The 25,331-nt window shown below is 38.3% G+C and overlaps 2 protein-coding genes across 6 annotated transcripts in view; one reads left to right on the top strand and one right to left on the bottom strand.

Annotated features, from left to right (window-relative positions):
• Positions 1-3,561: 3,561 nt before the first annotated feature.
• Positions 3,562-19,772, bottom strand: wars2 (tryptophanyl tRNA synthetase 2, mitochondrial). 3 transcript variants are annotated; one of them, XM_081368898.1, is made up of 8 exons: positions 19,578-19,772; positions 19,401-19,449; positions 10,336-10,422; positions 9,576-9,833; positions 6,707-6,787; positions 6,051-6,133; positions 5,835-5,953; positions 3,562-4,230 (listed from the first exon to the last, which is right to left on the bottom strand). In XM_081368898.1, exons 4-8 carry the CDS (start codon positions 9,714-9,716, stop codon positions 3,773-3,775), a joined length of 882 nt encoding a protein of 293 aa, XP_081225024.1. In that variant the 5' UTR covers positions 9,717-9,833; positions 10,336-10,422; positions 19,401-19,449; positions 19,578-19,772; the 3' UTR covers positions 3,562-3,772. The 3 variants fall into 3 exon arrangements, with proteins under 3 accessions (XP_081225024.1, XP_081225023.1, XP_081225022.1); XM_081368897.1 differs by lacking the exon at positions 19,578-19,772 and adding an exon at positions 14,880-14,978 and having other exon boundaries at positions 19,401-19,513; XM_081368896.1 differs by lacking the exon at positions 10,336-10,422 and having other exon boundaries at positions 19,578-19,748.
• Positions 19,544-25,331, top strand: part of hao2 (hydroxyacid oxidase 2 (long chain)) — a 43,173-nt gene continuing 37,385 nt past the window's right edge. Inside the window, exon 1 of one of the 3 annotated variants that reach the window (XM_081368899.1) lies at positions 19,544-19,826. The gene's annotated coding sequence lies outside the window, so the exon portion shown is untranslated. The remainder of the gene's footprint in view (positions 19,827-25,331) is intronic. The other 2 variants (XM_081368901.1, XM_081368900.1) reach the window with 2 other exon arrangements.

Genomic DNA, 25,331 nt, shown 5'->3' with positions numbered 1-25,331 from the left:
GTTATTCATTAAACCAATACCCTTTTTCATATCTGCTCAAATTAATTGTTCACTGATTTATAAGTGCATGCGATGATTTTCATTAAATAAAGTGTGGATTAAATATGGCTAGTTTAATTGCACGCAGTTTTGAATATCACACCAAAAAATATCATTATTAGGTTGTTTATTATTTACTAGTATGCCTATTTAAATATGAATTATTTGTATTTGTTATTTTATTATTAGGCTGTAGCCTACTGTTATAAAGAAATGGACAGACGATTTGTTTTGGAGAAAGAGAGAGAGGAAGCGGTAAGTCTCACTATGGGACTCTGCTTTATTCTCGCTGGATGAAACGTTTCCAAAATACACGGACTACTTTTTTTTTTAAAGAAAATACTAATAATCAGGTTTGACAGTTGTTTCGCCAATGAATGCAGAAGGCCTATATTTTAATGATTGTTAACGCTTAATTAGATAAAAAGGCTGACCCCTGACTTTCATAAACAGAGCTCAAAGGGCTCTCGGCATGCGCATCACATAAGCCATTAACTAATTCAACACACACTTGACCGCGCATCGCTTGGTATCACGAGCGCTGCATTCGATTAGCACACTGTCCATGGATAATGATAAAACACCTACTAAATGTCGGACACGTTTTGTTGTCATGATTTGTTGTCAATCCAATATTGGCAAGTGAGCATGCTCAGGGCCGGATCTAGACATTTGGAGGCCCTAGGCAAAATTCATGTTGGAGGCCCCCCACCCCCAATAAAACACACTTGAAACAAATATGATTCCTAACCTTTTTATTTATACAACATTTAATTTTAAATTTAGTATATTTTTACTTACACAGTACATAAGTTTGGACAAATTACTATTTGTAATGTTTTTGAAAGAAGTCTCTTATGCTCATCAAGCCTGGATTTATTTGATCAAAAATACAGAAAAATAATATAGTGAAATATTATTACAATTTAAAATAATGGTTTTCTATTTTACTAGGCTATACTTTAAAATATATTTCTGTGATGCAAAGCTGAATTTAGTGTCACGTGATCCTTCAGAAAACTTTATAATATTCTGATTTATTATCAAATGTTAGAAATGGTGCTTAATATTTATTTTATAACATGTGATACTTTTTTCATGATTCTTTGATTATTAAAAAGTTGTTTTAAAAAAGTCTTCAATATCACTTTTATAAATTTAACACATCCTTGCTGAATATTCCTGTTTTTTTTTCTGTATTTTTGATCAAATAAATGCAGGCTTGTAGCATAATAATAAACTTCTTTCAAAAACATTAAAAATAGTAATGGGTCCAGACTTTTTACTGGTAGCCTATCAAACTTTATCTAAGCTAATCTCTTTTTTTGTTTAATGAAGATGTTATTGTTATTGTTGTTATTTTGCTGTTTTATTCAGTTTATTCACAGTTCCAGAATACCACTTCAGTAGATGAACATCATGAACGTGCTTTTATCATTTTTCTGCGTTATGGGCAGGATTTTTCCCTCCCATTTAATCAATATTGACTGCAGATATTGTCATATTATTAATATCAGTAATATGTTATTATGTATTGCATTGCTACCTTAAATATGCTATACACAAATCAAGTGGAAGAGAAAGACACGATCGCTACTGAGCAGGAAAAAAAATCTAAACTAATATTCCTATAGGCTATGATGTCAGGGTATTATCTAATCATCAGCATCAGAATATAGAAGATAGACCCATAGATATGAGATCCTTTATTTGAAACATTTAAAAATGTTGCAGTGTGTTGGTTTTTTAACTTTGAATACAAACGTCTTGTCTTTTACTTTTGTAGCTTTTTTACTAGTCAGCTCTGGACGCGATGTTATTCATTGATTGTACGCGCAAATTCAAAGCGTCGCGTCTGGGCACGTTAATGACGCTCGCGCGCTCTTTTAAACTCATAAAGCGGTGAATGGTTTTTCCAGAAATGACGCTGATCTACAGTAGCCCACAAGTTTATATTTAAAATACATTGCAATCACACCAAAATCGATGACCTGCATTACGAGCTGTGCTTCTTTGCGTGCCTATTTCTGCTTTTGCTTCGCACTCAGCACCTGATGGATGCGTTCGTTGACCGCCTCTGATCGCCTCTGACGTCCCCTCGGACTAAACTGGCTGGCGCCTCTACAGTCATGGGCTGGCGTTAATGTGACGTAATGTAACAGTCTATAGTTAAGATAAACATCGTCACTATTTTTAGTTGATTAATAGGCTACATTTTGAAATAAATTGTAGATAGGACATTTAATTTTTTTTTTTTTTTTTTTTTTTTTTGTCCCTCTGTCTGGGCCCCATCCCGCCAATCGGGCCCTAGGCACGTGCCTAGTTTGCCTTTGCGTTAATCCGGCTCTGAGCATGCTTGCATTTTGCGTATTATTTCTATTTAGCTGCTCATAAGGAGTCTACACCAACGTTACAACGCTGGCAGCCTGGCACATAACTCACCAGCTAAAAATAGCGTATTTGAACAAGGCGAAAATGAATGACACTTTCAAAGCAAAGAGAAAAAACTGTCAAATAACAAGCGTCTTTTCTTCGCCATTCCATCAGCCTATATAGGCTATAGAGAACGAAAAAAACCCATCTCTAAACAAAGAATCATTTTGCTGGACTGATCATTAATTGCCCTGTGGAACGAATAAACTCCCCTTCTAATCCTCCCATATATCCTTGAATTCAGAACGCAGCTTGGAGAATAATGCATGTCTGTGCACTGTGACGATAAAAACTTTTCCAATCGCAATTTAAAAGAAGCAGAGAAAATGAGTGTACAGTTAATAATGTTTTCATGATTTATGATGACTTCTTTTAGTATTATTTCATCGAAAAGTAGGCAGTCATTAAACAACCTCGGATTTAAAATCGTCCCCAATTTAAAATTACAAGCATAACTCATTTTAAAGAACACTCATTTATAACAACAAATCCATTCTTGGGTTAAGAATTTGAATATCAGCCTGTGCATCTTTCAAAATTTAGTTATATATATATATATATATATAGTTTATACAGTATGTAGCCTATGTATATATATATATATATATAGGCTATATATATATATATATATATATTTTTTTTTTTTAGATTTTTTTTCCTAATACACTTCTGGCAACATTACACTCCCGGCATATTAAATTCACATATTTGTAACAAACTTTTCAGGGATAAATGGGTATAAAATCTTGTATGATGAAGGTTCATTTTAGACTAGGTTTATCAAGACATTAAAACATGAACCATTTCCAATTTGATCAATTGCCTTGCCTTAAAACATAGAATTTTGCTTTGGACAGACAATCTTGAAACCTCTTCACAGGTACATTCCTATAGGAGAAAAAAAAAATCAGTGCAAAAAGCTACAATTAAATTATTATTCTTACAAGTGTGTGAGGTCAACTGAGCAGACTTTGCCGAGAGTTTTCCACAACTCCAGGTCTGGCAGGTTCTCCTGCTCAACTGTTGTGTGTTGAGGCACGGGTGAGATTGAAAAGGATTTTGAACACAAGTTATTCATCTACCAATTAATTCATAAAAAGAAGATTGTTTATTGTTGTTTAAATAAATAGAAAAAGGTCAGAAGTAGGCAACAGGATGTAATTAAACAAAACTGAGCATTTGAACGGACATGGGCAATATATGGTGACAGTGGTGTAACTTTACTTACCAAAAGTTTTTTTCACCAGTAAGCTAAAAGAATCAAGACAGACAAAGAAGAGTTTGTTGCATCTCACATTTATCAATTGCCATAATAAAAGCCCACTAGTTTCCTGACTTCCGTCATCACAGGAACCGCCAGGCTGCGAGCCTTCTCTGCTCCTTTGGCTAACAGACTCTCAAGATGGCCTCTGTCGGCCCTCAGTCTTTGGATCTCCAGACGAATGGGTTGCAGCTTTTCTACAACAGCCTCGGCGACCACATTCTTGTACTGTCCAGTGTCCATACCTTTAGCCAGCCGAACCACCTCCTCCACGCTCTGTCCAGACACAGCCGCGTGCATGGAGACTAGGTTTGATACACCTGGCCGGCTCTCAGGCTCATAGGTCACTTCAGAAGTCAAGTCAGTCACAGCTCTGCGAATCTTAAGGGCAATGTCATCAGGTGTATCGTTCAGGAAGACTGTAGATAACTTTTGGGGGTCTGACTTGGACATCTTAGAAGATGGATCCCTGAGAGATTTCACCTTTCGAGTGACACCTGAGAGTTAAAAGGCAGGAAAAGTTAAACATTTCATCTGCAATCTCAGAAAAAAAAGGCACAAAAGCAGTCACCGGCAGTACCCTTTCAAAAGGTGCACCTTTGTACCAAAAGTGTACATATTACTAGTAACTAAACCTTTAAAAGGGTACCGTACCAGTTCTCAGAGTGTAGTCTTTCCTATTCACTACTATTCAAAAGTTTGAGCATTTTAAATCATTCTTTTATTAAACAAGGACACATTAAGGGTCAACGATTTTCATTGATCAGAATGTGACAGTAAAGACATTTATAATGTCACTGAAGATTTCTATTTCATATAAACCCTGTTCTTGGCAACCTGGAGAAAAAAAAACCACACACGGTTTTAAGCAGCACAAATGTTTTCAGCATTGATGATAATAGAATAATAAATAATAATAGAATGATTTCTGAAAGATCATGTGATACTTAAGAATGCTGAAAATTCAGCTTTCCCATCACAAGATTAAATTAAATTTAAAATATATTAAAATAGAAAACAATTGATTTAAATTGCAATATTACTACTTTTACTGTATTTTTGATCAAATAAATGCAGACTTGGTGAGCACAAAAGGCTCCTTTCAAAAACTATTTAATATAGCATTTCACTTAAAAGAAAGTCACTGACTAAAGGTGTGTCAGATGTTGAAACCGCTAAGATAGATTTAGTTCAGTAAGGGATTCGCCTTATTGAAACTTTTAACTACTTTATTTAACTATTCATTAAATGAACTGGCTCATTGGTTCAAGTAATAGGTGATTGAATCATGGTGCCGAAAATGGTGCAGGAAACATGCTAGTTAATACAGATTTCTCTGAGATGCTCCTTTTACAACACTGCCTAATCATTTCAATACAAAAGTAATCACAGAATGCAATTTTCCACTTTTTATAAAATCACTTTCAGTAAATTAGCATTAAACAGTGACCACACTCAAACACTCCTCAGACTGAAATTAATATCTCAGGAAAGCAACGCGGTTGTGTAAATATTATTTCTTTGTGAGATCACAACACAGATGGGCTCTAATGGTTGGATCTTTGATTTGGTTTCAGTGCAACAGATATTGTTTGGCTTCTTCAGCTTTGGCTCCAGAATGCAGGCACAGTCTTCTTACACATGTAAGAAGAGCGATGTGAACCGGTCCTTTGTGAAGTCACTATAGGGAAACCCCCCAAATCCATTATCACCCCATCACTCAGATAGAGGAGGAAGAGAACATTCCTTTAATCACAGCTCCATTGCACACATGACTGGCTTCATATTGTGTTTTTATGATGGCGATAATTATAGAGAATGAAAGACTGTAGCTCAGACCGATGGTCCAACATGCCTGCCATGTGTGCGCACGACTTATTATGAGAGTGTATGCAGTTGTGCGAACGTGTAACACACAGAGAGGAAAGCAGGGAGCTCGAGAGCACTGACTCATTTGTGTGTTCGCTGAATGACAGCGAGTAATTGGTCGTACTTTTCCACTTAACAGAGTTTGTGTGCAGGTGAACCTTTATGAGAAAAACAGACTGATTAAAATGGGAAGTTAATGTCATGAGATAAATACAAGAACTTCCAAACATACTGAGCAGGGCACGGGGCTCGGGGAAGAACTCTCCATACTGGTTGTTAAAGATGCGGGCCAAGTCCTGGGCGAGCTCCAAGTGCTGGATCTGGTCCTCCCCTACTGGCACATGTGTGGATCTGCACAACAATAACATCAGTCTCTCTCAAACAAAAAGCTGGGAATATAACCGCACTAAGAAAGAACAAAACACATCAAGAGCAGAGCCGGTCATACTTGTAGAGCAGAATATCCGCTGCTTGTAACACTGGGTACGTATAAAGCCCCACACTGCCTTCATTCTTCTCCATGCTCTTCATCTGCAAGGACAAGAAATGGAGGATTTACCACTGGAAGGACAGAGAGGAAAGTTTGAAATAAATCTAAAGCACCTTTCATTACATTTGGCTGCAACTGTCTGTTTTCTTATTACAATGAGGTCTAACATCAAGCGCGGTCTCAGTGTCCCACATCATGCTGAATGAAGGAGTTTTGCCACATTAACGCACACAGGCAGCATCCAAAGGCCACTTTCCACCACGTTTCACATGCACTCAGCTGTTGAGTAAACAGCTAGGTGTTTTCCCTGCAGCGGCAGGAGGCTTCTGGCCGAGCGCTCAGTCAGCAGCAATATAAAAGGGTTGTCCTCTCTGGGTGAATCACAGTCATTATCAAGCCCTGTCTCTCCCTGCCAGGTCCGCCAACCCTCACGACCGGCACAGGAAAACCCGGTCGCCGTGCCACATAGACAACAAACAGAGGGAGGCTTGAACATTTCAATTGGCAAGCTACCATCTTCGAGAGGGCTCTAATAAATCATGCGTCGTTTTATTTAACACGATCACGAGCAGATAAAAATAAAACGTTTTTCAACTGAAAAGTGCTGTAATTACCTTCCATTGAGGCAGGTGCCGTAAACGTGGCATGCTGGTAAGGCAACCTAGGATCCATGCGAGCTCAGCGTGTTCAGCGACCTGCATAGATCAATTGTGTAATAATTAGATTTTCACAACAAAAATTACATGGCACGCATTTCTTTGTACGATCAATTTATTTATTAAGAAATAAATGAACACACATTTTCTATGATAATAGAAAGTAAGTAAGTTTTTACATTTCTGTCCATTTCATTTTAGTGAACAGTCCTGATATTAGAGCTGCACAATTCAGGATGAATTGAGAATCACGATTTCAAAAAGAGAACATGATTCTTCCACGATTCTGAACTGACACAAAATAACATTACATTTACTAGAGGTTCTGACAAAACGTTAAAGGTATAGCGGAGGATTTTTTTACTTCCGGGTGGATCACCTATACTATTGGTCCTCCTAATTGTCAATCATTCTGGTGAATCAATCAAACTTTTCAAAAAGTGGAGAGGGCGGATCTTATCTAAAATTCGGAAAGATCCTCCGCTATACCTTTAAGTGCTGCAGTCTATTTAATTTGAATGAATTGTTTTTGTTTTTTAACAGTTTGAATGGATGATTCAATGACTCACTCATAAATACTTCACTTGTTTCATTACTGGATGAATCAGTTTTTGAACAAATCTCTTGAATAACTGATTCAATGACAAATGCACGTGCAGCTCTACCTGATATCAAGACGAAGAAAAAGCCTCATTAAAAGAATGAATTTCTCCATTTCTGAGTTAGAAAACCAAACAGGAAAGGCTATCATATAGAGAGTGTGTCAAGGACAGTCTTTTAAAAAATCTGATAATTTGATGTTCTCAGGACATGGCAAGTTGAGGTTGCAAAATTTAGTGCAACTCCACAAAAACTTAATGATATTTATTAATTAATAATTCATGATATTATATATAATAAATGACTATAATTATATATAATTATTATATAATATATATATATATATATATATATATATTACTCTTGATATGTACAGTAACAGTACATTACGCATAAACTAGGCATCTTCGTAGCGCCCCTGTGTGGTAGTGAAGAGAACAAGATGTACCCACCTCCCAACAGGTGCACAGTAAGGATGCCTCTCTGCATCCAAACTCAAACTAGCCTTTCTCTCATTACAAAATCATGAAAGAGCTTATTTGACTGCTATTGTGAAAATCTGCACAGTTCCCAGAAGAGTTCCCAAAAGAGTTCCCAGAAGCATGCACACACACAGATTTGAAAGAAAAACACTCCTCAACATCATTCTGCTTCAGAGAATTTAACTTTATGGGAGCTGGCGACATGGCCGCCATCTCTCATATACTCTCACAAAAGGATTCTCGAGGCATCTAATGTAAACCCAGAGAGGAATGAACATAAAATGTGATATCTATTACAGTTAGCTAATCTCTGTGTGAGGGTGAGACAGCAGATACAAAGATGACTGAGGGATCATGGCAGAAAATTTGATATAGTGGTGGTGGTGGATATCTCAAATGACTTCATTTGTCAGATTTGAGCAATCAATTGAGACACAGAAAGAGTAAGTGAAACAATACAGCCCTAAATATAAACTGTTTATTCCTCAGACACATCAGTGAAAACAAAGTTAGAGTGAAAAAAGAATCTAATTTACGCACAGACTTCAATTACGCAAGTCTTCCAGAAACATACACATAAATCTCTTTGTTGTATGGATGCTGTTCTGGTAAAAGAGTTTCTAGTGCAATTTACCCCAAATACACATATAGCTATAACACAAAGCCCTGTACTTAAGATCCGATTGATTTTAGCTTGTCACCATTTTTTCAATGAAGCCAAGTGTTTTCCTTGGGCCAGGGTATTATTTTCACATGTGGAACAGTCTTGTGCTCGTATGTTCGATGGGAGGTCTTCAGTCCTGCCAAGATATGTGGCATGAAGTTAAAACGGAATAAAATCAGGGGGAGTGCGAGTGTGTGTGTGTGTGTGTGTGTGTGTGTGTGTTTTCACATGCTTGCTGCAAAGTTCCAGTGAGAAAACACACAAAACCCTGACACACTTTTACTCAGCTGCACAACACACACAAACACACACAGTTGAAAGCATATCAGGTGGCTGAGAGGAAGAACGTGTCCACACTTATTATAGTTACCCTTCAAAAGTTGCTCAATTCGAGAGAAAAAGTGCTGGACAGCTAGCGAGTTGCTGTGTACAGTAAAATCTATTATTATCCTCCTCTTTCTGCTTCATGTGGTCACTTTGAAGTCAACCGTGAAAACGAATCTGTGTGTTTTCCCCATCCCGAGAATTTGTAGAGATAGGAATCGGTTTGGTAGAATATGCATTTAAACCTAGACTCCATTATATAAATATTTGGCGATGGAAAATATGTTTTAGCTGACTGCCAGTAGCTCAGGCCAATAAAACGACCGGACGCCTTTTTAGAATGAGACTTCTGAAGTTATTTGAAAGGTGCCTTTGACGTTATTTTACATTGTTTAGGCAGCAGGGATGAACAAAGATCTGCACAGTTGAAAAATATTATACTAGTAGCAGTTATGCATGGTTTAAAGGGATAGTTGAAAATTCTGTCATCAATTACCCTCATGTCAACCCAAACTTACATTACTTTCTTTCTTCTGTGGAATGCTTTGGACTCCATTGACTTTCATTGTGTGGATAAAAACAGTTCATCAAAATATCTTTATTTTGTGTTCATCAAAATAAAGTAAGTCATTCAGGTTTGGAACAACATGAAGGCGAGTAAATACCGACAGAATATTCATGTCTGGATGAATGATCCCTTTAATGTGATTAAATACATGTTGTTTACTTGGAAGCAAATCTTCAAAGCAGGACTCACTTGAGACTGCTGAAAGAGGATGGTGCGAGTCGGGTCAATGCCACAGGCCAACAGACTAGCGGCCATGTCCAGGATGTTGTCTCGCAGTATCTGAGGGTCCTGAGGCTGGGTGATGGAATGAAGGTCTACGATGCTGTACATGACTGAGCTGTACTCGTCCTGCAGGGCCACCCAGTTCTCTAGAGCTCCTAGATAGTTCCCCAAGTGAGGAACACCTGTGGGCTGGATTCCTGAGAAAACCTGCCCTTTAGGGAGGCTCTGTAGGTAAAAAGAAAAGAGTGAGACAAAATTGTTTTTAAAAGGAAGACAAATAGTTGTAGGAGAAACAAAAGAAGGCATAAAAGTGAATGTAACGAAAGCTGGTGGTACACCTACATGAAGAAAGGGGACGCCTTACACAGTTTTATGAATGTTATCAAAGCGATAAATCCAAAGTATGTCTCAAACTAACAGAGCACCCTACCGGGTGAGAAAGTGCTAGAGCGGAACAGCTCCACAGCCAATGAAAACACTCCACAGTTCACATCCAGCCAATAGCAGCTCTTAAGAGTGACATAGTTGTGGAATAACAATCACAGTAGTGGTCCTACCCGAAACAGCAATAGAAGAAAGCAGTGTGATGTTGTAAACCCATAAAGTATATTAAAGTTTGGGAAGAATAAAACAAAGAGCTGATTTTAAAATGCTTGGGCAGAGAAGGAAGCCCCTACTCTTTAGTCTTTATGGGGAGGAAAAAAGAGAGAGATTCTTGCCTACAGACCTCTGGACAAATATTGTGTTACTAGAAGGCCTAGAGACATGTTTCTGACAGTGGTTGGTGGCAGTAAGCTCAGGCGTTGTTGATGCTCTGAAAAAAAAATAATTCAAAACTTACAAACTCTAACTTTTAAAGCTTCAACTTTCAAAAAATAATCTAGTCTTTAAGAAAAGATTACCGCTGCAACATAACGGAAAGCACAATTGCATGAAAATAGCCGTTAACACCTGCATCACATGTATGAGGTAACTTCTTTCGGGCTCCATTTACAATCTAAGATCTATGGCTGATCTAAAATCAGTTTGGCTTGAGGGAAGCCTATAGCCAAGGGAATACAATCACTGATCCAGTGTCATTAGCTAGTTAGCCTATATATAAGGAAAGAGTAGGCTATTTATGCCATTACCGGGTGAATAATTGCAGTGCAGTGGCCTGAATGCACAGGGCCTCTCTGAGGTGTCAGAAGTGATTTGGGGCAGAACGGAGCCTGGTTCATGTGTTCTCTCACCTTGCGCTGTTCCCCTCTTCCCCTCCGGCCGATCATTAACCATCCAGACATGGTAATGGTGTCATTTGAGACAATCACACATAAGCTGAAACAACACTAGTCCCAAATACCGAAGGAATAATCAGCATATCGTACCTCCCCATCTACCAATAAGGAGGAATGTCTTAAAAATCATATTTTTTGGCAGCTGGTGTGATGATAGGGGAATTTTATTCAACAGGTACATTACATAGTAACCCGAAAAATGCCTGTTTTCAATGTCATTCTTCATTATTTATTAAGGAAGGTTGTAACAATGATAGGGACATCAGTTAAACAATACAGAAATTCCTAATTCTGCAATCTTTATTTATATGTGTTGATGCCATAAATAAATAAATTAAATAAAATGTCCTTGTTTAGTCTAAAGTCAATTGAAAAAGCTTATTTTATACATTGTACATGAAACTTTTGACTTCATAGTGAAATGACTTTTCTGAAATGTAAAAGTCTTGAGGCTCTAAATTGTAATTTGTAAATGCGTCAGGAATAAATAATGCTTAAGTCAAACACAGATGTTAGACAGCATCGGATCCCTGTCAATTTAAAGTCTAATGTGAAATAAAATCCTTTTAATTTTACAAATAAATCATGATACACAATACTATTCCCATTCTCACCTACAGTAATTTCACCCATTTACTCAAATTTACTGGACTTGCTCTCTCTCCTCAGCGGTCCCACCAGCACAAACCCATTCTTGATGACACCTGGCAGGAGCAGTTACTTCTCTCCTAATGTTTTACACTGACAAACGCAACACTGTTTTACCACAGTGCAGCAAAGTAGCAAAAAAATTCCTACAGGTCTACCATATGGAGTACACATTAAACCGTACGAGTGTGTGCGAAAGCTGATAGGGTTACATGGTACACCTACGGTCCCTGTTCTTACACTCATGTAGGCACATCATAGGAGTATTTAATTGTAAGTGTGTCTGTGTGTGTTCCAGTAGATGCAGGATAGAGAGAGCTAGTCTAGAAAAAAACTAGATACAGTATATGAATAATACTGGCTTTTCACTCAACTGCCAGTGAGTGGAGGTCCAGAGTATTTTGGGTGATTCCATCTCAAGTGGCTCAAAAATGGTAAAGTTCTGCATAAAATTAAAATAAACAAAAATTGTGGTTTTGCAATACCAACAGACAGACACACACACACACACACACACACACACACACACACACAAAAAGAGGTCAAGAACCTCCATTTGACAAGGACTGACCCTTTTCTATAAACATTGTGAAAGTATTGCAGGACAGTTAGAGCGATGGAATAACTGTAAAATTAGGCTCCAAAGTCACCATTAGAATAGACAGAATAACAACTAACACTTAAAACGTCATTGCAAACAGATTAGGTTAGCTGTAAAAACAATCTAATATTTTGCAATTATATTAAAGGTTTTCATGCTCAGAAAGGACTTATGTTATAACCCAGTGGTTTTCAAATAGAGGGAAAAAAAACACTTCTCATTTCATTTGTTGACGTCAAAGGCTGTGTCCAATCAAAATCTAAAATTTTCACTCACAAACCCTATAAACTAATAAATACATAAAAATTATAGAATCATTTCATTGTTTGATTTATAGAGACCTTTTATTTACTGTTTTATTTAGGCAAAGCACTGGGTCTCCACTATAGATGTCCAAGTTAAAATTGGACATGGACTGACACAATGAGCTTGTAATTAACAACTGGCCACTGCTATGCACACACTGCGAAAAAAATCCACCTAATAAAAAAAACACCCACTGAATAAAAAAATTAAGTTCAGCTGCTGCCTTAAGTTAAGTACAATAAAGGGCTACAGTCATTTCAACTAATTAAAAAAAATAATATTGTCTACTTGTATCTCTTATAACTTAAAAATAAAGTTGAAATTAGTTCAATTATTTTGATTAATTTAATAGAGTAATTTGATAAACATTTATTGCCATGACTTACGGATCATAATTTTTACAGTGAGGAGACATTTACCAAGAAACGATAAGAACCCTAAAGAGCCATTAAGACCTTGACGAAACAGACAGCCTAAGCTGGGCTCTGACATCTCGGCAGAGACGGCCATCTTTGCATGCCAATTCCAACACTACCTTTCACCACCCTTTATGGTTCTGCAGGAAAGCATCAGCAGCTCAGTAAATGTGGAGAAGCTCTCCACAGGAGCTGATATCAGAGAGGGAGCATGAGGCCGGTTCTGAACGGCACCTCTGACCCTCCCGCCCCAGTCCATTTGTCCCCCACTAAGCTTCAGACACACAGAACCTACTGTTACAGTGTCTATCAGCATCGCCTCACTCACCCTATTAAAACAGACATCACGCTGAACAGCAGAAACACATGCCTTAATCCTGCCACTCTCCGCTGGGCTACCCAACAAAGCCCCACTTTGGTGAAGTAAAGAGCAGAAAATCATTTTTATGCACCTTCCCGTGCCCGAAACGGTGGGGAATGTGTGTTTTTGCCGTACTGAAACACACTCAGCTTGAAGCGAAGTGCGAATGACAGGAACAAGACCCATTTTGAGGGGAAAACACATTAGAGAATATGAGTGACAAAGCCAAAAAAGCAGAGAAAGAATGAGCAGGAGACAGAGGTATTTTGTGGGGAGGAGGCTGGTGTACAAGAGGTGGCAGGGGGGCAGGAGACGGAGCGTTTGATTAAATCTGCGGTTGACGTTTCGGACAGGTGAGATTGATGAGGTTCCTCTACGCTTCACACTGTGCGGAGAGCGCAGGGAGAGGAACAGAAACTCGCAGTGTGGAGAGCCAGGGCTGGGGGCCCTCTCACACCGTGGGGTCCCCGGGCTGATTAATGGGGCTGGAGTCCCTTCAAAAACAGCGCTCCCAGCAGAAAGGGCCGCACCGCGCTCCAAAAATAACCAGGACGGGACAGACGCTCCACTACGAACCGCGGCTCGGAGGCCAAACCCTGAACCGTTTAGGACCAATCGCTTTTGTTTCAATACAATCCTCCCTATGCTGATCGCATTACATATAAAAAGACAGGTTACGCTTAGTCTGACATGAAATATAATTATTTGCAAGCTACACAGAAACGGCTGCCGAAATCTTAAACCAAAACCCAACGCCTGGCATGGAGTAGGATAAATGTCTTGCATGGATTATATTGTGATATTTGGACACCCTTTATAAACTAGACTAAGCAAATAAAGGACTGTGGAAGAAATGTTATCTTTAAGATGTGTGTGACCATCATATGACAGTAAAAGAGCACACACAAACCTTATTCTAATATGGAATTGTATTGGAATGGTAAAGAGTGTGGGTACGTGACAGGAGGGCCTCCACTCAAGGATTAAAATATGATGAACCAGTCTAAGAATGTTCCACTTATGGTTGAAAATACCATCATTGGCCTAGAAAGATAACATTCTGGGAGTCAAAATTATAAAAGAGGAAGGATGCCCTGCCACTCTGTGTGACTGCTTTTCTTGCAAGAAAATAAACCTCATCAAAGACTATTGGAAATGTTTGTCTCTTATTCAGTGATAGAATTTTGTTTGCCACCCCAATTTGGCGTTGTCGGCAGGAATCCTTGTATGTGCCTCTTGGACCCGAGAGCGGACGGTGTTTGGCCACCTGGACTGACATTTCCAGCCCTACCTCGTAAACTTGAGAGACGAGGGGCTGACCGCCAGGGTCCAGGAGAGACACCACTGGAATCACAAAAAGAACTGAAGTGACGTAAGCTGAGACTGGTAAGAGACAAAGTCTAAATTATAAAAGGTACCAGAGGGGGATTGACTCATGATGGTCAAAGGAACACTGTGGTGTCTAGTACGGGGATACTAGTCTAGATTAGTACGGGGATGCTAGTCTGGTGGTTTAGTTAATCCACGGTACTGTAGTGGGGGAAACCCCGAGGGTCTGGCTGATCAAAACTGTGAGCAAGTACTCTCCTTTTTCAATTGAGGTGAAAATTGATCTCTCTAGAGACGTCTACAGTTATAACATATAACACAGAAAATACTGACCATCTTGGGGAAATCTTTTGTTTGCCACCACAGGACAAATCCACTTCGACCTTTTTTCCCTTTTGAGCCTCGACAGGAAAATGCAGCGGCGCTAGCCTACTAATGACAAATTAAACACATAAAAGTCACAACGAAGCAGAAATAACCTGCACACACCTCATAAATTTATCAATGTGTAATTATGGTAACACTCAGGAACTCATGAGCCAGAGCCTAATTTCCTGCAGAGCTGACTGTTGGTTTGAGCACAACCCAGAAGCTTGATACCAGATAGTGGGGGTGCAATTCAATTAACTACAGTACGTCAGATTTTCTGTTACCATAAGTCTACAGGCCAGAGTACTGCACAAAACTCCAGGTTTACTCGACAGGAATTTAGAGCCAAAATACACTACATTATCAAAAATATTATGAGCGCTAGAGGGGTCTGGAGGGGTTATTCAGCATATATTGCAGTCATCCTTCAGAATGATGAACTGAATTACACAGCGGAGTGTGAAATAAAGTGCTTAGCTGACATGTAAAAACAAATCGTGTAATTAATAAATATAATCAGGCCCAGCTCATGTGCGCCCCCTTTCCTACGGTTTCCTCTCCGGGCGGCTCTGGGAGTAGGTTTAATGGTTTTAGCTGACATGAGAGTTAGAGCATTTAGACCTGAAGAAGAATTAAGAGCCGTTTCCTTTTTGTGCAACACAAGGCTGAGATGACTGATATCAACCATTAAGACCACAGGCGATTAAGGGCCGGATAGGGAGCGTCATGTTTTATAACACAGCTTGGAGCGAAGGCCCACTGCATCCTGCTGCCTCATGCTGCGACGTATGGAAGGATAATCAGGGAAGTTTCAGGATGTGATTGGAACAAAAGCTTAAAACTGACATGAGTTTTATTGTCTAAATAACTGCATAAAACACTTACACAACAGGGGTATTTCAGCAGCTCCAGAAACAAAACAAGAGTTTTCAACACAGAGTGAAAGGTTAATGCTGAATTTAATTAGCATTTGTTAGTCGAAACTTGCTGACTTTGGTGGTAAGAAAATCCAAGTGACTAATCCCCTTATTGAAGTGCTCCTTTTATTTGCTTGCCAAGTGGATTGATTTGAGACCCTTTTTGACATTTTATATACAAGATTTATTTATAGGCATAGATTTCATTAGGTTAAATTCCCCTCTCACTTATTCTTGGTGAGAAATCTATTTGAACTATTCAAATCTGTACTCATCTCTGGGTTTTCACACCATGATTAAATGACTTTCCATAACCCTTCCTTTGCCAGGAATACACTCCGTGTTTTGACGCACATCACACCTAGCAGCATTGTGAACATCCACACTAGCACGCAGTCCCCCGGACATTTGGAGAGAATTAAAACAAATGAAAACCAACACCTCATTTCAAATGTTGTTACTGGTAATAAAGGACTGTTGGGATGGTTTTGACGTCTTTCTGTAACCTCACTCTCACAGTCGCAGCACTCTGCACTTTGGCGTCCCAAACGACACACTGCCTGTAGTTAACAAAACAGAGACTGGCTGCCAGCGGTGGACGCACATTCCTACACGGCAAGTGTGCTGAAGCCATCAAATAAAACTGGTTGTCAATCAAGCCAAGGCAGTGGGGGCTTCACATGCTCAATAAAAGGCACACCAGTTATAATTTACTGTGCTTAGGTCCAGTTAGAGTTACATACACTTAGGGAATTGCATTGTTAATTAACAGTTCCTTAAAGGAGCATTTCACCCGTGGGAACATTAATCTTTATTGAAAGTGGGTCATATATGTAGTCGAAATGTAACATAAATTTCAAATTTGGTGCGTTCTTAACCGAGGGAAACTTTAGGGCGCATTTGTATGGAAGACAACAACTCCCACAATGCACCACATTGCACAGCTATTAGTGCGTGGTACCGGGATGTTCAGTCTGCGTCCGCGACAGGCAGGTCTTTTGCCTCGGCTGCAGAAACCGCAGCAGCCGTCTCCTGTTCCTCCATCAGCCTCAGCTGCTCTTCGCTATATTGCGGCTCGTAAAGGGAGCCACGAACATCTGATTCGAGCATCAGACTTTCGAAATCCTCTTCTTCCATATCATATTTGATTACCTTCCGCCACTGTCATAATTTCACATCTGGCTCCACAGCGCCTGTTAGCTTAGCTTCCAAACAAGATGTCGGATATTGCTTTTAGTTTCTGCAAGTGAAGTGAAATGGAAAATGAGGGAATAATGCACGACCATTCAAAAATATGACTGGGTTTCTAACGATACAAAGCTTAATGCAAATGGGTGAAGTGTCCCAGGCTTTAACATACTCCAGTTCACTTTGAGTACCAGGATTCCCGTATAGAAAAAAAGGCTGTGATGGCTGTTGTAATCAGTGTTATTTTAGGACGGTTCCTAACAATGAGACATGGCTAATTGAGCAAGAATGAGCAAGTGAGTTTTGTAAGGAGGGTCAAGATAATCTAAATATAAAACTGCTCAGCCACCATGAAATCAAAACTGATGGGTTTTTTTTTTTTGTGGAATATTGCAGTTTTATTATAAATGAATTATCCATGCACATCATTATTTTTAAATTAATGTGCCTTCGTAATCTTTAATATTTCCCCTTTCCTTTAATCTTTCGTAATCAAAATAACTTCCCCTCCATCTTGCAGCGACATCTCTTCTCTACTGGCACAAGGGCGGGACAACCTGTCACTCATATGACATCACAGCAATAGCAAACCACAGCCATCCAAACAATTCCTATTGGACAAAATCAAGTCCCGCCCAAAGTTGTTTCTTGTTCAAGAAGTCTTCACTCTTTTTCTTCAATTGGATACACATAACAATAGACCTTAGTCAGGTTAGACACCATATTGAATTTAACACAGAAGAAAACAAGGCTGTGAGGGACAGACTTACAGTCTTTACAATGGCAAGCACTGTTTAAAGGTCTAGATCAGGGGTGTACAAAGTCAAACTTGGTCCTGGAGGGCCACTGTCCTGCAGAGTTTAGCTCCAGCTTGCCTCAACACAAATGCCTGGAAGATTCTAGAATGCTTAGAAGGACCTTGATTAGCTAGCTAAGGTGTTTAATTGGGGTTGAAGCTAAACTTTGCAGGACAGTGGCCCTCCAGGAGCAGGATTGGACACCCCTGGTCTAGATCAAGTCATTTTCAGAGCTCACAACTTTCAAAACTGTTTTAAGGAGTTGTTCTCAACAAGTTTGTTTGTTTTTCTGGAAAGACGTATCATGTAGCCTATGTTGTTAATAAACTAATACATTGAGTGCACTGTACTTCAATCCCTCACAGCCTCGTCGTTTTCATTCCTGTCAAAATTTACATATGGCACTAGCCGCACTACCATAATTAAGGTCTACAGGGAATTCTATAGCCATCACAACTTTCATTTCATGCCGACTTGAAAATATTCCAAGAAAGGTTCTGTGCTTTGGCGTAAATCTATACAAAAAAATTCAAAGACCTAAATGCTTAAACAGTATTGTAATAAAAAATGAGAGAATTTGTTGTGCACTAATCATACAAGGTAAAAATAGATTTTATAAGATTTTATAAGAATATAAATAAGATTTTCAACAGAGAAAAACATAAGATTCGCCACAACTAATTTGCCAAGCCACAGTACTCTAAGACATTTTTTGGGGGAAAAAACAACTTTTTAAAACTCTTTTCTTTCACTATTTGCATAATTTAAAACAACTTAATTCAGCACAAGGGAATAGACAAAGTCTTTAGAATAAGGGATGTCATGAACAACACAACAAAACATTTCCCAATCTATGTTTGAAAAAAAAAATGGAATTCACAATATGATGCTGTTTTTCCAAACTCTGCTGCAAAAAGTGTAATATTTTATAGAATCATGAGATAATCTTTATGTTGTTATTGTGATCATACAAAAAGTGAAAGATTCTTAGACATGAGGGGGAAAATGTGTTTTTGAAGGCTCTTATGTTCACTAAGGCTGCATTTATTTGATTCAAAATACAGTATAAACAGTTATATTATGATATAGCCATTAATCCAGCAGTGTCACATGATCCTAAAGAAATCCTTGTAATATTCTAATAAATAAAAAAATATTAATAATGTCTGATAGTGTAAATGGGTGTTTTGTGTTTGTGCATATAAGCTACATTTCTGCAGCACCACAGACCCTAATTTACTCACTGCAGTTAACAACCATGTCAAGATACATGTAATCCTAGATGTTACTGCCACTAATATCATACTATTCTAGACATTTAAAAGCTTTAGCAACAAGGTAATAGCAAACTAAAAAAAAAACTAACAATAGCAAAGCGATTTTTAAACAATGCAGTTTTCACAAATTAGTCTATATTTGAAAAGACTATAGGCTACTGTTATGTGTTTAGATTGACAATTACACTTGTCGGATACTTGCATTACAGAACAGAGGTTTCCACTGAAGGTGAACATATAAGAGATCCTCCGTCAAGCTGTCAAACTGGCAAATAAAACAATAGTAAAATGAAAAGACCTTCTTACCATTGTTCCCGTCGCTTTCCCAGCTTTAAATAATCTTCGATGGGAATTACTTGTGTGAATAAAACGAAACAGAGATTTCATGTTACACTTCACGGAGAGCGCCATCTTGAATTAATCATAAACACACAAGTACGGTATCCAATAAGGGACATTAGGCAAAACAGGTCGGTAACTCACTCATATTTCAGGAGGAACTGCTTATGAAAATCCGACCTCGGCGACAATATTGGGCGACGGCGAATTCCAGTCAAAGTGAACATCTATATAGGAATTTATTTAATATGTTAATGCCTATATTTATATGCCATACTCACCCTGAGGGCAGAGAACTTGAAGGAAGCTGGGCACTTGTGTCTCACAATGAAGACGTTTACTTCAGTGTTCGTGTGAGGATCAATTTGAACTTGAAACGGACAAAACTAACAAGTAAGCCTGTATTAATTTACACCATGTTTGTTTCCTTTTTTTAAAGAGATTAATTGTGTAGTTTTAATATCGGGTCATCCCAGAGTGTTTAACTATCTATCCAATAACTTAAATTAGGAAATCAGTCTGTTTCAGTTGATGTGTGAACAAAACTTCACAAAACAAAACATTAGCTGCTTTAACTTTGACATCCAAAAACCACAATAAGTTTTGCAATTTTCTACTTTTAATGTGAAAGAATAGCCGCTTTTAAAATGTGTTTTGGCGCTCATTTTAAGCGACACGCCTCACACCTATCATATCTTCCTCTTTACTAACTTAGTTATAGCACAAAATAAACATGAATAAACATCAGAAGGTATGTGTTGAAAGATAAAATACAAATTACTGAAATGTATTATCTCATGTAATTGCTCAATCAGTGGTTCAAACTGAAAAACGTCAATAAAACAGCTAGGCCTAGTAATTTAACAATATCACTTAATGTCACATTTCTACCTCAGGAAAGCTAGGCTATTCAATGACCATAACCCATTGGTTAACTAGAAATAAATAACTCTAGCATTTTGATAAATATATACACAAGATTCAGTATAAGGCTATTATGGGCCGTTGTTTAAATGTTGATATTTCACCAATAAAAATAGAGTAAAAATATAATTATATTATTAAAAAGTTGATATAAAAACTGCCATCGGTGTCATTTAAATGTTTGTACAACTCAGTATTATTTGAGAGTTAATTATTGAATAAATTTAATCAATTAATTGATTATTAGCCTACATTTTTTAAATAAACTATTTTCACTTCCGGTTTCGGTTTTTGCCGAGTGCATCCTGAATTTTTATTTCGGTGCATCAGTAGTATAAATTTATTTACACAGGTATTACTGAGTTTTTTCTGAGGTTCATTCCTTAATGTGCTTTATATAAGAACATCTAAATCAACAGGTTTAATGCAAGTCAAAAATGCAATTTAATCTGCATATCAGCCTGACAAATTGCTTCAAAGAATTTAATTTAATTTTGTGGGTTAGATAAAGTAGATATGGATTACAAATGCATGGTACCACTTTTTTCCAGTGATACATTTTAGTGTGCCACCCTAGGATTTTTACTGTCCCCCACTGGCCATCCCATTAAAAAATTTCCTGTGACATAAAAAACATAAAAAAATAATAATGAATAGGCTTATCTATATACGCACGTGACCATAAAATTACATCATTGCACTAGTCAATGGCAATTAGTAGGCCTATACTTCGCTATCGAGAGATTCAGGTGTTAACTTTTGTTTGGAATGTACGTGCCTACAAATGGCCCCTTCCTGAAGGTCACAAAAACGCTTTACCACAACAGAATCTCATATCTCAAAATGAAGATTTAACCCATTTAGAAAAGAAAAAGGGATAGTTCACCCCAAAAATTCTAATTCTGTCATCATTTACTCACATTCACGTTGTTCCAAACCTGTATGACTTTATTTCTTCTGCTGAACACAAAGAAGATATTTTGAAGAATGACAGTAACCAAACAGTTGATGGGCCCCATTGATTTCCATAGTATTTTTTCTATTATTTGACTGTCATATTCTACAACAAAAGAAAGTGAAGATAAATGATGACTGTAAATGTTTATTATATAGGCACACTCTATGCCTAAATATGTCACTTACAGTAACAATTTTAAAATACAGCAAGTATTAAAGTCCAACTCTAGCTTTTCATTTGATGTAATTATCGACCCGCTGGTTTTTGTAACGGGACAAACTGTTCTGTGTTTTGCAGTATTTCTGTATTCTCTTCAACCACATCTGCTGCTGATTCTCTCACCTTTGCATCTGGTTGTATTCACACACACATTCTATATTCAAGACCGTCTCCTGCGGCACTGTGCGCTGTAACACATAGCCTAGGCCGTGATCAAGCAGCGTGTCTATACCAAAACCTCACTTTGTGTTTGCATCATGCTCTGTGATTCCCGCTCTCTCTGTTGGCTGTTAGTGCCTTTGGCATCTATTTCCTGGCCACCCAGTTGCATTGCCTTGTTCAGCACATTTCTGAAGAGGAATTTCACATATGATAATTTGGCACACTAAAATTATGATGATATTTCTCTTTCTGTTCCCCGAAAAGGTGGTTTTACTACAATATCTTGTTATAGCCCCCCATTTCATTTCTTAATTGAATGAGCTGCAGCAAAATAAAATGTTTGTGGTGCTTGGAAAAACCACTTATGCTTACGGTTGACATTTTGTGTGTGTTTGAGTATGTGCGACAGAAAGAAAGGGACGGAGAGACAGAAAGAGAGAGGGTGGATGCAGAGACAGAACTGGCAGCACCCTACTGTGATAGACTTTAGGAAAATAATATGTGGCTAATCTCTGTGTTTGAGTGTGTGTGGTCCATGAATAACATCTCCAACTTTACTGAGGTTCCTTTGTTTTACAGAAAGAATATTAGTTTATTTACATGTTTAAGCAAATGAAAATCCAAATAAATGTAAGTTAAATAGAGTGTGGTTAAAAATAGAATCTAATGTGCTCAATATGGATGTATTTTTGGTTAATTCAAAAATGATCTTTTAATGCATTTATTTAAATAATGGTACAAAACTGTTTTTTGTGTGACACTTTAGCTTTCAACCAGAGTTCAGAACTTGCCTTAGTATTGGCTATGCCAAACAAGAAGTTGAACTGGAATCACAGGAAGAGATAACTTGCAATTCAACACAGCTATATAATACATTCTTGGAAATGAAGTTCTCCACCCTGGTCCAAAAAGTTACTTTATTAATGTTGTGATGTAATGGAAGAAGCTTCAGATCTTTTGGTGAGACATCCGAGTGAAGCTGATTATCAAAAGAAAAACTTGACTTGGACTTGAATTTATCCATCGGTTTTTGATGGAGGCATATCTTAATGCAAGCCTGCAGTCGATTGTTAGTAAGAGATTTAGAAGAAGAGGGTCATGTGGACTAAATGATCGGGGAAGTCCGATATGCATCAACAGAGGGAAGTCTGTGGTTTTACCAGAGGATTGAGTTATGACATTTTAATGAAAAATTGCGAGCTCAGAAACAAAATCATGTATGAAACGCATACATGGATGAATCGTTCACAATAAGATCAATAACATGCTTTTAGAACATAGATGGGGGGGATTTTCATTTAATGCCAACTTTAAAAAAAAAAAATATTTATTGCCATAAGGCCCAAACTTTTCAAATCTTCAAAATTGGCTTTTGCCTCTCATGTAATTTTTTTTTGAATTTCAACCTATTGTAATTGTGCTTTCTTATGTCCAAATTCAAATTGCAATTCTGCCTCATGTTGGCTTCCTCAATTCAAATGCAGGAATTTAAAATCGAATTCTATTCTGAATGACACATAACCCTTCTATCAGCTGCTTGCTGAAAGGCTGCCCGTCTGCTGCGTGAATGTCGACCTCTTTCATCGCCCTCCCCGATCACTAATTGTTCATCTCCTCACCGCAGATCTATCTGCCCAACCACCCTCATGGATCTGTTCTAAAAATCCTAGCCAAGTTTCAAGTAACAGAACCAGGGCCTATTGACCGCCCCTGATGTGCTGTGGAGAGAATGGGCAGGGTGGTTGTAACCAACAGCCCACCTGTGATAATATATAGAGGCAGGGGGCCATGGCCCACCACGGGGCAGGGCTAGGAGGGCACGGGCCTGGGGAGCGCAGGGACCTCAGCCTGCATCAACAGCTCCCTGACTCTCCAGCATCCTGACACTGACAGACAGGCCTTCCCCTCTGACACTGCAGCCCACGGGGCGCCTGCCACCCAAGTCGATGGATGGATAGATGGATTGATGAGAAGATGGATAGCTAGATGGATGATTTGGCTACTTGAATGAACAGTTCCATTTAATTTAAAAGTTCTAAAGAGCGCCTTTGGAAATTTCCACGTATTTTAATTATTTTTTCCCCTCCTACTTCGGTCCGTTAAGGAAAATAAACAGCTGGTGAGAAGTATTTTGTGTAAAGCAATGTTTGCTCCTGAGAGGAGAGTCTGGTTTCCATTACAGCTCGGTCTGACTAGCCTGCAGCACCGAAAGACACAGTAGTCCAAGCAGACGGGGCCGGACTATTGCGGAGTTATCTCTTTCAGTGTTCTTGCTTCAGAACGGCACACTTCTGCTCCGTTCGCTGAGACCCGAGGCTTCACGGCGAGCTCAGGCCACCAGACGTCCCTCTCAGCTGTGGGGAACATGTGCTGTGGTCCTCCTGCCTGTCAGAGGCGAATGCGTGACTGTTTTCAAGCAGCCAGCCGTGTGTGTCTGTGTGGTGCTGAGGTGGGAGGGGGTCGTCCCTCAGGAGGGATGTGTTTCAGCACCTTGTCTCCTTCTCTGTTTTAGCGCTGACAGAACAGGAGGGAAGGAGTGACAGGGGTGGAGAAAGGGTCTCTGCTCTCTCACTCCCATCTGCTGTCTTCACTCTCCCGCTATCATACAGTAGAGCACGAGTGGGGTTAAAGATCATGTTTAAGGTCATGTGCTCGGAGAAGCTAAACTACATATAATTCGGGAGCATTTTGATCTCAGCCAGTAGAGACTCGCACACATCTTACACTATACTGTTCAAAGGTTTGGGGTCTGTAAGATTTTTATTGTTTTTGAAAGAAGTCTCTTATGCTCACCAAGGCTGCAAATATTTGATCAAAAATACAGTACAAACAGTAATATTGTGAAATATTATTAAAATTGTTTTATATTTTAATATATTTTAAAAATGTAATGTAATTTATCAAGTGTCAAGTGGTCATTTAGAAATAATTCTAATTTGCTGATTTGGTGCTCAAGAAACATTTCTTATTATCAATGTTAAAAACAGTCATGCTGCTTAATATTTTTTACAGAAACTGATACACTTTTTGCAGGATTCTGATTATAAATGTCTTTTTGATAAATTTAATGCATCCTTGCATGAAGTATGAATTTCTTTAAAAAAATCTTACTGACCCCAAACATTTGAATGTTAGTGTACATTTGACATTTTTATTTATACTTATAAGTGTATTAAGGTAATGAAAAAGACTTTTAAACTTTGACCAAGACAAGTTGTGCACATCAGAAGATATCAGGTGGCTGCCGTGACGGAGATCGCAAAGAAAGAAAATTGCACGCTTTTGATTAGATGTCACAGCCAATAAATTGACAAGCTGCATTTTTCATTTTCTTTTATTCTTTTTACTTTCATACTACTTTTACATTATTTTTTTAGGTTTGATGATTGTATGTTAATTATTGGAATAATGATTTCCAGTCCTCTGAATCCATAATGATGTGTAGAGCGCTGATACTGGAAAAATTAGACTTTTCCTAATTTGACCACAGAACACACTGGTTATAAGTGGATGGACATTATTATCATGGTCTCCTTTTGATGTGAAAAAAAAAAACTAATTTAAATGGAAATTTCACTCTAGCATAACCAAAATTACCCTCTTATTCCAAAACCATGTTTTTTTTTTCAGATTTT

This window comes from Scardinius erythrophthalmus, assembly GCF_964197995.2.
Source record: "Scardinius erythrophthalmus genome assembly, chromosome: 6".
NCBI classification, from domain to species: Eukaryota; Metazoa; Chordata; class Actinopteri; order Cypriniformes; family Leuciscidae; genus Scardinius; species Scardinius erythrophthalmus.
The sequence above is the reverse complement of the archived record's forward strand: the minus strand, read 5'-3'. Positions and strand labels throughout refer to the sequence as shown.